This window comes from Dasypus novemcinctus, chromosome 24 (assembly GCF_030445035.2).
Source record: "Dasypus novemcinctus isolate mDasNov1 chromosome 24, mDasNov1.1.hap2, whole genome shotgun sequence".
Classification (NCBI taxonomy): Eukaryota; Metazoa; Chordata; class Mammalia; order Cingulata; family Dasypodidae; genus Dasypus; species Dasypus novemcinctus.
Window position 1 is genome coordinate 63,441,188 of NC_080696.1, and position 14,047 is coordinate 63,455,234.

At 35.7% G+C, this 14,047-nt stretch overlaps 1 protein-coding gene across 2 annotated transcripts in view; it reads right to left on the reverse strand.

The window, feature by feature from the left end:
* The window catches only part of SYCP2 (synaptonemal complex protein 2), a 104,649-nt gene that overhangs the window by 1,231 nt on the left and 89,371 nt on the right, over nucleotides 1-14,047 (reverse strand). For both annotated transcript variants that reach the window (XM_023589314.3, XM_058287274.2), the window contains 9 exons: nucleotides 4,692-4,880; nucleotides 3,303-3,393; nucleotides 2,897-3,046; nucleotides 2,234-2,364; nucleotides 1,402-1,496; nucleotides 1,223-1,322; nucleotides 850-908; nucleotides 601-679; nucleotides 434-490 (listed from right to left, as the gene is read on the reverse strand). In XM_023589314.3, coding sequence (XP_023445082.1) covers nucleotides 434-490; nucleotides 601-679; nucleotides 850-908; nucleotides 1,223-1,322; nucleotides 1,402-1,496; nucleotides 2,234-2,364; nucleotides 2,897-3,046; nucleotides 3,303-3,393; nucleotides 4,692-4,880 — 951 coding nt within the window. The remainder of the gene's footprint in view (nucleotides 1-433; nucleotides 491-600; nucleotides 680-849; nucleotides 909-1,222; nucleotides 1,323-1,401; nucleotides 1,497-2,233; nucleotides 2,365-2,896; nucleotides 3,047-3,302; nucleotides 3,394-4,691; nucleotides 4,881-14,047) is intronic.

The window sequence follows — 14,047 nt, forward strand, 5'->3', positions numbered from 1 at the left end:
TTTTACTTAAAAAGGCCTGCTGCCTTGGTTCACTTAGACCAGAGCCTTTAGTCCTTTCTGATGTACATGAGCCCCAGTATACAACTGCTGGTCTACTAGACCCCGAAATCTAAGTAAATGAGGTCTTGTTATCCAAGTGGACGATAATTCTGCTGTATTACAACCTTTCAGGATAGCTCTGTCCTGAGAGAGAAGCCCGATACAGTGCAATGAAATCATTCATCTTGTTATTTTTTTAATTTGCAAATTAAATAAGAATGCATTATTAAATCACCCCTATCTTTTGACTATAAATCTGCTCCCACTAGCCTAATTTAAAGAACTATGATCAGTGGGCTGGAATTGCCTCTCCTACACCCAAAGAGATAGAAAAACTACCTTGGAAACATTTCCTTTTAGAGAAATAAAAGCACAAACTAAATACTCAATTTACCATGTCCTTAAGAAGCCTGTTTTGTATTCTTTTCATGTTTTCTTTCATCGAACACATCTGTAAATAAGTAAATATATTTTTCCCGTGAAATTTATCATAAAGATTTCTTAGCAAATTAGAATAACCAATACCAAGAAAGAGTGCATATAACAATATAAAATTTATACCTCAGATGTAAAAATATTTTCTTCATAATCATTGTTGTGGAAGAAATTTTTATCAAATGAAGTTTTCAAAATATTAAGCCTAACAAGTAAAATAATAGAGTTACCTTTGTATTTATCAGGAATTCAAATTCAATTGCTACAATATACCACATATATAATTTTAAATAAGCTATTGTTCAAATAAATTATTCTCATTAACTTACTGTTTAAAAATCTAATTTTTATAGATATTGAGAATGTCATACTAACCTCTGCTGTTCACTCTTTTGACAGACAATGAACTTCTGAAGTATCTTTTCCCAAAAATCCTATTTTGTATGATAAAAAAACTAGTTATACTTTACTACAGTTCTTTTATTCCAAATAAACAACTTGGCTATATGCTAAGAATATTCAAGATGCTATATACTCTTTCAGATTAAAAAAAAAAAAGTAGAAAATTTCTCAGGATTTCTCCCTTATTATGAATCTAAGGTATTCATCCTAAAATTAACTCAATAATTTAAGAGTGTTTATACTGAGCTGACTAGATATGCTCTAAAAGCAGAGGGTAAAATGAAAGAACATTTTCCTAAGTGTAACTCTTTAAAAACCCAGTTAAAATTTCTTTAAAGGCACAAACCAAAAATTCCTTCTCCAGATTTTTTAAAGACTGTGAATCTTTTTCAAAATTCTCCAGTTCTTCTATGATGCTGAAGTGGAATTTATCAAGTTTTTTAATCCTATTTTAAAAAAAGTAAAATTAATTTTAAAAACGATAGCATTCAGAAGTTTTCAGAAATTATTTTTTAAATTACAGACCTATACTCCTGAATTTGCTGGTTCATTGTTTTCATATGCTGTTGAGTTGATTTCCAAGTCTGCTTAGCAAAATAATCCATTCTTTTGTGGTGGTTCTGAAAAATACTTATTAACTTGATAAAACTTTACAAAGTAATAACCCAATCACAAATTTATTAAGAACATATAACGTTTTCTATGAAATGTAAATGACTAAGAACTTATAAAAGTGAAATATTAAAAACTCATTTAAATTAAAATGTTTAGTTAGTGCATTAATACTGGTGCTGAGCACCTGCACCCTCATTAAGGCTTTGACTGAGTGTTGAACTACTAATTGTTTTCATAAGGACACTACATTCTATAGTATTTACAGAAATGCTAGTGATGCAGGAAAAAGCAAGAAATGGGGCTGATAACCTGCACAAAAATTTTTTTTCTAAATATTGGCATGTGAGAGAAAAAGATAAATGAAGAAAGCATTAATAATTTCAAATTGTGTTTTAGAAATATTTTTACAGAACAAAGTGAAATAGGAGTTTCCTGACTTGATCTACTCAACATTTCTCATTAAGAGCATCTATGAGATTTTAAAATGTCTGAAAAAGAGGAGGCATTAAAAAAAAGAAATGCTGGAATAGAGTCAAAGAAAGTTAGAAGAGAACTCAGCTCATAGGATATTGAAGCTTTTTTCCTAATAATCCTCCACATTTTCACCAATGTCTCAGAAAAGTTGGTTTCATGAATGGGTGTTTAGTTCCCAAAGGATTAAAAGAGGCAATAGTCTAGTAGAAAGTGTGGCATGTTATCATATCATTGGGTATTAATTATAATTTAAAGAATGACAACTCACCTGCATTTTCCTCTTAAATTCTTTATTGAGTTTCTCGTACGTCGTCATCCCTACACCTGAACAATTAGTTTCCCAGTGTTCCCGAGGAATATAAAAGTCATTTGTTGAAAATGTAGATATACTCTCAAACACTAGAAAAACAAAGACAATCAGCTAAAGTTAAAATATGCATTATTACAAATCTAAGCTTAGTTTTTATGAAGCTGAGAATAAAATCTATCTTTCTTGCAGATACTGTGTGTAATCTAAGAATTATGAAATCAAAGGCAAACCTCATTTTTTAATTAAGAAATGAAATTATTCTGATTTATAAAGTAACTTTTGGCAAGGCTATTAATATTAAGGTAGACAGGGCAACTTTAAAATGGAAAATGTATTATTTTTGACTAGTTCTGGGTTATAATTAACCCAAGTATTTAGTAATAAACTAACACAGCAGTACATTCACACATTAGTAAAACTTTTACGTTGTAATTAGTGATAGATTAATAAATTAAAAGACCCTTTCTAAAACAGTATTCATTTTAAATAAAGCATCATCAGTCTTGAACTTATCCAAAGTTGTCTTCACAAAAGAATATGAATGAATCCAGCCAGAAAACAAAATCTAAGAATCCACCTTCTAAATAATTACATTTTGACACAGGCATTTGATCTACCTACTTTCGTAGGTGTGATAATTTGCACCTTCCATTTTAGATAGTTTCCTTGGAAGCAAGTCTGTTCTTCTTTCTTCTTCTGTTTCTGCTTCATCAGAATTACTTGAATTATCTTCTATATACATCCGTTTGAGATTACGATGCTGCGTTGGACCTGAGGAATGGTTAAAAAGTTTAATAATGCTAACATTCTTGATGAAAAATATCTAATTTTCTTGCTTTTTAAAAAACACTTTTATTATTTGCATTATGTTTTAGGCAACTGTTCATTAAGTTCTACTTATTTTCATATTTGACATTAACTAAATGGAATATAATAGTAAACTTAAAATCTATAACTCCTTTGGATGAAATTTCACAGTGGAATTACATAATTAGTAATGTTTAAAAACAAGGCTGTGACTACAAACCTGATACGTGGATAGTATCACAGAGCATTTTATAGCATATTTTCTCTCTTTCTTCACTGGACATGGATAATGGAGAGGCTGAATGGCTTTCCTAAAATACATATTAGAAAATAGGAAAAAAAAAATACTTCAGTCAACTGTGACTATCTTTTTCAAACCCAAAAGCCAGTAAACTGTAAATACTGTCAATTATTTCTATCCTTTCTTTTTCATTTCTAACACTACCATTTATTAATCCAGATTTTTATGTTAACTGGATTCCTAAGTTATAGCAATGGTTTTGTAGCTGTTTTTGTTTTTTGTTTTTACTATCCCTGCTTTTCAAATCTTCTTTATTAGGATTTCCATTCCATTATCTGAGTTAAGAAATAAGGAGGGAAGCAGACTTGGCCCAATGGATAGGGTATCCGCCTACCACATGGGAAGTCCACAGTTCAAACCCCGGGCCTCCTTGACCTGTGTGGAGCTGGCCCACACACAGTACTGATGTGCGCAATGAGTGCCATGCCACGCAGGGGTGTCCCCTGTGCTCAAAGAGTGTGCCCCATAAGGAGAGCTGCCCAGCGCAAAAGAAAGTGCAGCCTGCCCAGGAGTGGCGCCGCACATACGGAGAGCTGACATCAGCAAGATGATGCAACAAAAAGAAACACAGATTCCTGGTGCCACTGATAAGGATAGAAGCAGTCACAGAAGAACACACAGCGAATGGACACAGAGAACAGACAACTGGGGGCGGGGGTGGAAGGGGAAAGAAAGAAAAATAAATCTTAAAAAAATGAGCCAGAGATAAAGTGTAAACTCTTCTTTCAAGTCACACCTTAACTAAGCCACATCTTTCACATCTAACCTTATTTTTCATTCTTTCAATAGATTTCTCTGCTTGTGTCAAATTGGCCTTTTCCCTGTTTCATGAAACTACACGTCCATTCCTAGTTCCCTTCCTTTACTTAGCTTGCTGTTCTTTCTCTGCTTAGTCCATATGTACCCATCCATCTACCAAAGTCCAGCTCAAATCCCAGTCCTCTCCAAACTGTATTCTGTTATGACCTTCTGTATTTTACAAGTTATTAAATGTTCCTGTGGTTGTACCAATGGATTTTAATAGTGGGAAGAAGCTCAACCAAATCCCTATATAATTCTGAAACCAAAATGTCCTAATTCTAAACATGTAAATCACTGGTTCAGCAACTATATCTTCGGTGTTTAAAATCTTGCTATTACTACACATTTTAAAAGTTTCAACTTTTTTCTGTCTATTCTATATACTTTAGACATGAGCTTTTCAGGTAATAATAGTAAAAAGATATTAAAATATAATTACTATTGAAGTAATCTATTATACATCATTCTAGTGTAAGGAAAGTTTGATAGTTATAGTCACATACTTACCTCTCTTTTATTTTGTATATGATTTTCATTGATACTTGCAGACTCAATTTCCATAAACTGTTTTTCTGAACTACAACTGCTTGCATCTGAATAGCCATTGCAATTTTGTGTTTCTTGTGCAAGTACTACAGAACTTATATTTTCCTTATTCACAACAGTATTATTCTTAGTGACTGGAGTATGCCTGGGCTGTGAATGAAGAAGATAATTAGAAACCCAAGTTAGAAATTTATTTAAAGCCAAAAGAAAAGCTGAACGGGACAGTAAGAAACATTAAACCAAAACTACTTAAGTTTTGTGGGAATAATTCATTCACTGCTAAAATTCAACTCACATTAATTCAGTTAAGAGATACCTACCAAAAACTATGGATAAGGATGCCTGCTAGTATGGCTTTTATTTAATACTGCACTGGAAGTCAAAGTCACTTCAACAAGAATAGGAAGTTAAGGATTAGAAAAATGCAAAAACTAACATGAATAATAATTGATATGATTGCCTACTTATGTAAAGAATCTAAACAGGCAATTATAATAGAACTTCATCAAGGTTGTTGGAGACATAAAAATCAATATTTCTATACAAAAGCAAAAAAAAAAAAAAAACCAGAAAATGTAATTAAAAAAAAAAAAAAACAGTAAAAAGAAAACTCATAAGAGCCCTAGGAATTAATCTAACAAGTGGCATCTTGTGAAAGATCTAGCACAGCTTTGTTGGAAATAAGAGCAAAAACATAATAGTGGATAAGGAAGCTTAATATTAATATTGTGAAATGGCAACTCTTCCTTTAGAAAAGCTGATTCTAACCTTTATATGAACTAGGAAAGGGCTAAAAGAATTTTGAAGTAAAGAATAAGTGGCATGGGTATATGTGTGTGTGAAACATCCTAGAGCATAAAACTACAGTAATTATATCAGGGTATGGTATTAACAAAAAGTTAGGCAAACAAACCAGTAAAAGAGAATGATGCCTGGTAGCTGACCCAGATGGACACTAATACATGACCAAATTAGCATTACAAATGACAGAGAAAAAAGGGGTACTCCATGCATGATGCTGCACCAATTCACTATTCGTGTACAAAAAGAAAACCCAGATGGACTGAAAACTAAGTCAAAATAAAAACTAACATTATTAGAAGAAAGGCACATATTTTTCTGACATTAGCTTAGAGAAGGATTTCTTGAATAATACAAAGTGTGGCAAATTTCATTACATCTTTTGTCATGTAAAAGTTTTGTATTTTACTAAATGAAAAGACAAGATACCTACTGGAAAAAGAATGTTTGCACTGTATATAACTAATAAGGATTTTAATATCCAGAATATATAAAGAACTCCTTTAAATGTATTAGAAAAATAAAAACAATGCAATTGAAAAATTAGAATGGCCTAAATATGTATGGAAAATGCAAATTAAGGTGAGAGACAACTTTACACCCATCAGACTGGCAAAAACAGAAACATCTGATCACATCAAGTGTTGGTGGGACCGTGGAGAAGTAAGCACTATTAGGCAGTGTGGTTGAGATTGTAAATTGGTAAAACTACTTTATATGAAGCAAGTTTCCAACACCTTGTTAGGAGTCAACAATAAACAGGAAAAAGTTTCATCTGTGAGTGTCCAGGCAATGAATATGTAACAAATCAAAATTCCATTTAACACATCAAAGAAGGTAGTTTGGCAATTTGAAAGGTGGGCTGCTGGAAGGATGAAGAGAAACTAAGGGTGGGAGAACAGTCATGACAAAGGACCATGGGATAATGGTCCAGTGGTAAACTAACTTTCAAATTGTGGCATGCAGAAGTGCCTCAGGTGTCACTGGGGAAAGGAAGCTAGGTAGGTTGGGGTTTAGGCCTCTCACCTCTGCTTTATCAGAGTAGGCCCACTTTCATTTGTTTGACACAATGGGATTGCATATATGTTTTTGTTTGAAGAAACACATCATCCTTTTTTTTTAAAGATTTATTTTTATTTATTTAATTCCCCTCCCCTCCCCCGGTTGTCTGTTTTCTGTGTCTTTTTGCTGCGTCTTGTTTCTTTGTCCGCTTCTGTTGTCGTCAGCGGCACGCGAAGTGTGGGCGGCGCCATTCTTCGGCAGGCTGCTCCCTCCTTCACGCTGGGTGGCTCTCCTTATGGGTGCACTCCTTGCACGTGGGGCTCCCCTACGCGGGGGACACCCCTATGTGGCACAGCACTCCTTGCGCGCATCAGCACTGCGCATGGGCCAGCTCCACACGGGTCAAGGAGGCCCAGGGCTTGAACCGCGGGCCCCCCATGTGGTAGACAGACGCCCTAACCACTGGGCCAAAGTCCATTTCCCCACATCATCCTTGATGTCATCAACATGGTAACATCCTCTGGAAAAATCTCCCCTCAGAAACAATCGAAGGACAAAGACCAATTGCTTGGAATTCTGGAGAACAATAAAGACTGGAAAAGGGCTCCAGAAATATTGACTTGAAGTTAAAAAAAAAAAAGATATGAAAAGGTAGATCTATTACCTATACCTGCCAGATGGGATCCCTCCCTCGAATCCCATAAAATTTAAGAGTCACACAGAGGTAGCATGGTCTGGGGACCTCCTGCTGCAGATGCAGATCAGAGCCACTCACATAAGTGAGTTAGAATCTCATGCATATCCAGGCACAGAGACCCAGGGTGGAACACAAGCAGCTGACCAATGTGTACAAAAAGACCTTCAGGAAAAAAGGAGTGAAAGCAGAAATGCTGTCAAGAGGTGCACACACTCAGCCCAGTCTGATTGCTAGAGCAACTAATGAAAAGTGGACTCCTGATTTACCCAGCCTAGCTCCCTGGGGTGGGATACCTTAATGGGGAATGACCAAGGGCAGAAAAGAAAAAAGAAAAGAGAAAAAAAAAAAAAAGGAAAACTGACCTGCTGTAAGGCAGGATGGGTCCCAGAACTGGAAAGTGTAATAAAAAGGAGGCCCTGAGTTAGGACAGAAATATTAAACAAATCATAGGAGCTGGTGAGAAAATTCTGCACAAAAACAGAAGAGAATTCCTGGGGAAGGAACAGAACAAAGGAAGCTTTGTCTGAAGGTTAAATAATTGCACATAAAAGGGCAATCTTAAATGTTGTACATATCCAGAGAAAGAATCAGCTGCAGACCTGAGAAAAGTCTAAACAGTTAAACATGGGCTACTCTAAAGTAACAGTATAAGTTGGACTAAGCATTAAGAGGAGCCATAGGCGGTGGACTTGGCCCAGTGGTTAGGGTATCTGTCTACCACATGAGAGGTCTGCAGTTCAAACCCCGGGCCTCCTTGACCCGTGTGGATATGGCCCATGCGCAGTGAGCAAAAAACAAGTCATATTAAGAAATGGGGAGATATGGCTCAGTCAAATAAATTAAAACTTCAGAGGAGACACCAACTTTGGAACAACTAATTAACTTCAAAAAAATCTCCTAAATCAATTAAAGGAGATGAAGGAAAATATAGATAAAAGTAAACTAATGGTGGATATAGAGCCAAAGGATATTAAGAAGACAATGTGTGAGCAAAAAGAATTATTAGAAAGTTTAAAAAGAAACAACAAATTATGGGGATGAAAAGTACAATAGTAGAGATGGAAAATACACCAACAGCATCCAGTAGCAGATTTGAACAAGCAGAAGATAAGAGTTAGCAAATTAGAAAACAGGACAATCAAAGCAGAGTCAGAAGAACAGATAGAGAAAAGAATAGAAAAAAATGAGCATTGCCTACAGGACTTGAATGACAGCATGCAGCATACCAACATACACATCATGGGAATCCCAGGAGGAGAAGAGAAGGGAAAAGAAGCAGAAACAATATTTCAGAAAATAAAGGCCAACCATTTCCCAAATCTTATGAAAGATATATGTCCAAGAAGCACAATGTACTTCAAAGAATAAACCCTAAACAAGATATATGCTAATCAGATGTCAAATGCCAAAGATAAAGAGAGAATTCTGAAAGATAAAGATATCTTTATAAATAAAGATAAAGAGCAATTCATCAACTACAAAGGACCCTCAGTAAGACTAGGGCCTATTTCTCAACAGAAACTGTGGCAGTGAGAATGCAGTGGGGTATGATATATTTAGAGTGATGAAAGAAAAAAATTGCTCACCAAAAATTATCAAGCAAAATTGTCTTTCAAAAATGAGGGAAAGCTTAAAACATGCACAGATAAACAGAAACGGAAAGAGTTCATCACTAAACGACCTACTCCACGAGAATTAAAAGAGAAAGACAGGAGAGAGTGGCTTGAAGCAGTGAGAAGAAAAGTTCTTCAGTAAAAGTAACTAAATGGATAAATGTAAAACTCAATAACACTGTATCATCAATATATAATTCTAATCATTATTTCCTACATGAGTTAGAATAAAATGGAATAAGAAATAATATTTTCTGATAATGGACACACAACATAAAGAATGTGGGACAAACAGCTTAAAGAGGGGAAGGGAGCAGAGAATATGTATCCTATTGCAATTAAGTTAGTATCTCTTCAAATTAGTAGGTTGTAGATGTAGGTTGTATAATACAAATCCCAGAGTAATCACAAAATATTTTTATAATATATAGAAAAAGATATGATAAAGAGAGAAGTTGGATAATCATGGAAGATCAACTACTATACAGAAATGGAGACTGGAATAAAGGAAAAGAGAGATGAATATCAAAGGACAAAATGGCTGAAGCACAGCCTTACAGTAAGAACACTGAATGTTAAGGGATTAAATCCCCCAATCAAAAGACACGGGTTTGGCAGCATGGATTAAAAAAGCATGATCTAGGACTTCTGGGAATATAGAAGATTAGTGAGACACAGGACTCACTTCTCTGGAGAACAGGCTGAAATGGCCTGGAAAAAAAAAAGTGTTAGGGTTTACGGCACCAGGGGAAGGGTGAACATCACCTAGAAGTGAGAGGAGCAAAGGAAAAGAAATCTCAACAGGAAAACTCTGTGAGTAAAGGCTGAAGCTGCAGTTACAGCTGCCAGTGCCCATCCCCCCAATCACAGAACTGACAGCTTTTAACAGATTTGGTCTGCTGTGTCCCATGAGCCTTTCTAGGCCAGCTGGAGCTGTACAACTGATTGCCCTAGGTGCCAGCAAGAGATGAAAGAGATCTAATTCTTATAAATACCTTCTCTACTGACTAGGACTGGTTGTTGAGGATGCAGGGGAGAGTGGAATTATTTCATACCAGGGAAAGGAGAGGGGGCTGAGGGCAAAGGTTGGAGAACAGCCTCTGAGAAACTGTGATTTGCAAGGCTCCAAATAGCATTGAGGCAGGATCCTCTGTCACAGCAAGCACAGTTTAAACACCAGGGTTTAAACTGAGAGAGCTTCTGGTAAGTGCCATCTGCTGGTGGACAAGGGAAGAGCATATGAGGAAATTAAATATATAAGGGAAATGGATGTGGCTCAAACAACTGAGCTCCTGCCTAACACATGGGAGGTCCCTGGTTCAATTTTTTGTGCCTCCTAAAGAAGACAGTGAGCTGGCACAATGAGCAGGCACAGCAAGCTGATGCAACAAGAGGCACAACAAGAAGAAAAAATGAGACACAACAAAGTGGAGAACAGAGATGGCTCAAGTGATTAGGTGCCTCCCTCCCACACTGGAGTTCCTGGGTTCAGTTCCCAGTGCCTCCTAAAAAAAGAAAAGGAAGACACAGCAAGTGCAAATGAGGGGGTGGGGAAAAATAAAATAAAATTTTTAAAAAAGTGAATAAATAAGAGAAGCTTTTTGGGGCCTTTACATCCTCCCTCCCCAAGGCCTTTGGAAGTGGGACTACAGCCCATTACTGGTTCCATGGTCTGGATTTGAGCAACTAAACATGGATAATCTTAAACAGCTAGAATAGGTTAAACCAAAAATAAAAAATCAGCAGTAACACATAGCCTCCTGCCACTAAGTCCATAAGCAAGAGAAAGAAACTGAGATCAGAGTATACTCACCTTTATAATCGGATGCCTAGACATCAGCAAAAAATTACAAGCCATACTAAGAATATGGAAGATATGGACCAAGCAAAAGAAAATCTCAAAGCCCCAGATGAGACACAGGATTTGAGGAAACTATATCAATGAGGTTCATACAAATCTCTTAAATCAATGATTTGAAAGGCAATATGGCTAAAGAGATAAAGGACATTAAGAGAACACTGGGCAAGTACAAAGAAGAATATGAAATAGGAAAACAACAGTTTATGGGAATGAAAGACACAATAGGTAAGATCAAAGACACATTAGAGATATACAACAGCAGACTCGAGATGAAAGAAGAAAGAATAAGTGATGCAGAAGACAGAATAGCTGAAATTAAAGAGAGGAAAAAAATGGAAAAAATTGAGCAGGGGCTTAGGGAGTTGAATGATAGCATGAAGCACACCAACATGTGTGTCACAGGAGTTCCAGAAGGAGAAGAGAAGGGAAAAGGGACAAAGTATTTGAGGAAACAATGGCTGAAAATTTTCCCAACTGCCAGGAATGAATTTACATATCTAAGAAGTATAATGTAACCCCAATCAGAATAAATCTGAATAGGCCTACTCCAAGACTCATACTACTTGGAATGTCAAACACTAAAGATAAAGAGAAAATTCTGATAGCAACAAGGTAGAAACAATCACATACAAGGAACACCCAGTAATAGTTTGTGGATTTCTTATCAGATACCATCAAGGCAAGAAGATAGTGGTATGATATAATTAGGATACTGAAAGAGAAAAATTGCCAGCCAAGTCTCTTCAAAATTGTCCTTCAAATATGAAGTTGAGTTTAAAATATTCAATAAAAAGAAACTAAGAATTCTTAAAAAAAAAAAAAAAATAGAATCCAGCTTTGCAAGAATCATTAAAGGGACACTTACAGCCTGAAAGAAAAAGGAGAGAGAGAGGCTTAGAGGACAGTGTAGAAGGCAAGACTATCAGAAAGAATAACCAAGAGAGTAAAAAGAAAAAATAAGATATGACATATGAAAGCCAAAGAATAAAATGGTGGAAATAAATAATGCATTTATAATACAATAATATATTATTATATATAATGCAGTAATACCATTGACTGTGAATGGATTAAACTATTCAGTCAAAAGATACTGACAGAATGGATATTAAAAAACCATGAGCCATCCATATGAGCTGCTTATAAGAGACTCACCTTATATCCAGATATACAAATCAACTGAAAGTGAAAGGTTGGGAAAAAATATTTCACCCAAACAGTAACCAAAAAGAGCAGGGATAGCTAAATTAATATTGGACAAAAGACATTTTAAATGCAAAAAATTATAAGAGATATAGACGGCCATTATACATTAATAAAAGGGACAATCCACCAGGAAGAAATAATAACTCATAAATATCGATGCACCTACCCAGGGTGCCCCAAAATACATGCAGCAAACTGGCAAAACAGAAGAGAGAAATAGACAACTCTACAAAAACAGTTGGAGACTTTAATACAACTCATCATTAAATAGAACTAGACGGAAGATCAACAAGGAAATGGAGAACCTGAACAATATGATAAATGAGCGAGACTTGGCAGACATATACAGAATGTTGCATCCCTAGTCAGTGGGTTACACATTCTTCTGAAATGCTCATAGATCCCTTCTCCAGGACAGACCACATGTTGAGTCACAAAGCAGGTATCAATAAATATAAAAAGACTGAAATTATACAAAGCACCATCTCAGATCCTAATGGAATGAAACTGGAAATCAAAATAGAAAAGGGGAAATTCCACAAATGTGTGGAGGATAAACAATATACTCCTTAAACAATCAGTAAGTTAAAGAAGAAACTGTAAGAGAATTTAGTAAATATCTTGAGACAAATGAAAATGAGAATATAACATACCAAAACTTATGGGATGCAGCAAAGGCAGTGCTGAGAGGGAAATTTATAGCCCTAAATGCTTAGATTAGAAGAGTCTCAGGAGGATCTCACTTTTCCAGAAAACAGTACCTCAAGCAGGGGGCCTCCTAAGGACTCAAGAGACTTCTAGCCACTACAGGTAGGGCAGACTGCCCCAGGAATTCAGCACCCTGTCAGTGGGCCTTACCTTGGAATATGATAACCTATTTCCCCAATGTATCAGAGTTAGACTCATTTATAATTTTCCTACACATGGTTCTTATGCCCCTTTTATTTGAACCTATAATTATCACTATACTCATTAACTATGTGTCCCAGAGACTTAAATCTTCTGGTTCTTCATATGCAAGTTGAGCCCTGAATCTCAGCAGAGTTGCAGCCAACACCTACTCTCCAGTTCATGAGACTCTCCCAGGACAACTAACAAAAGGATGACGATGGACAACACCCATCCCAAAAAACAGTGTCTATAACTGCAAGCAAAACAGTTCCATCTATCTGCCTCATCAGATCTAAGCCTCCTCTCAATAGGAAGCAGAGTGGGCATTACCATCCCAAAATCCTCAAGATTGAGAAAGGAAAAACCAAACATAAGGAGGGAATGCAAATATGGACTAAAGTAGATTTATTATTCTAGTAATGGAAGAACTTGTAACATTGATATAAAGGCAGTGGTCACCAGAGGTTCTGAGGGGAGGGAGAGGGAAAAATAGGTGTAAGATGGGACATTGTAATTGTTCTGCATGACATTTCAATGATGGATACAGGCCATTAAACATTTTGTCAAAACATAAAATTGTGTGGTACAAAATGTAAACCATAATGTAAACTATAGACCATGGTCAGCAGCAATCCTTCAATATGTGTTCATCAATTGTAACAAATGTACAACACTAATGAAAGAGGTTAATAGGAAAAAGTGTGGAAGGGGGAGATGGGGAGATGGTGGGACATATGAGAACCTCCTATATTTTTAATGTATTTAAAGCTTCTTTAAAAATAAATATATAGAAATATGTAAAAAAAGTAAAGAGCTAAAATCAAAGACCTAACTGCACAATGGGAGGAACTAGAAAAAGAAGAGCAAACTAAACTAAAAGAAAGCATAAGTAAAGAAAGATTAGAGCAAAAATGAAAGAGTAATAATAGAGAGCATAACAAAACCAAAAGCTGATTCTTTGAAAAGATCAATAAAAGTAACAAACCTTTAGTTGAACTGACCAAGAGAAAAAAAAAAATAAGCAAATAAAATCAGAACTGAGGGGGGACATTACTACTGACTACTCAGAAATAAAAAGAATCATAAGATAAAACTATTAACAACTGTGTGCCAACAAATGAGATAACAAAGAAATGGACAAATTCTTAGAAACAAACAACCTACACTGATTCGACTGAACATACGGAAGATCTTGATTTTTGACAAGGCTGCCAAGTCCACTCAGTTAGGAAAGAATAGTGTCTAC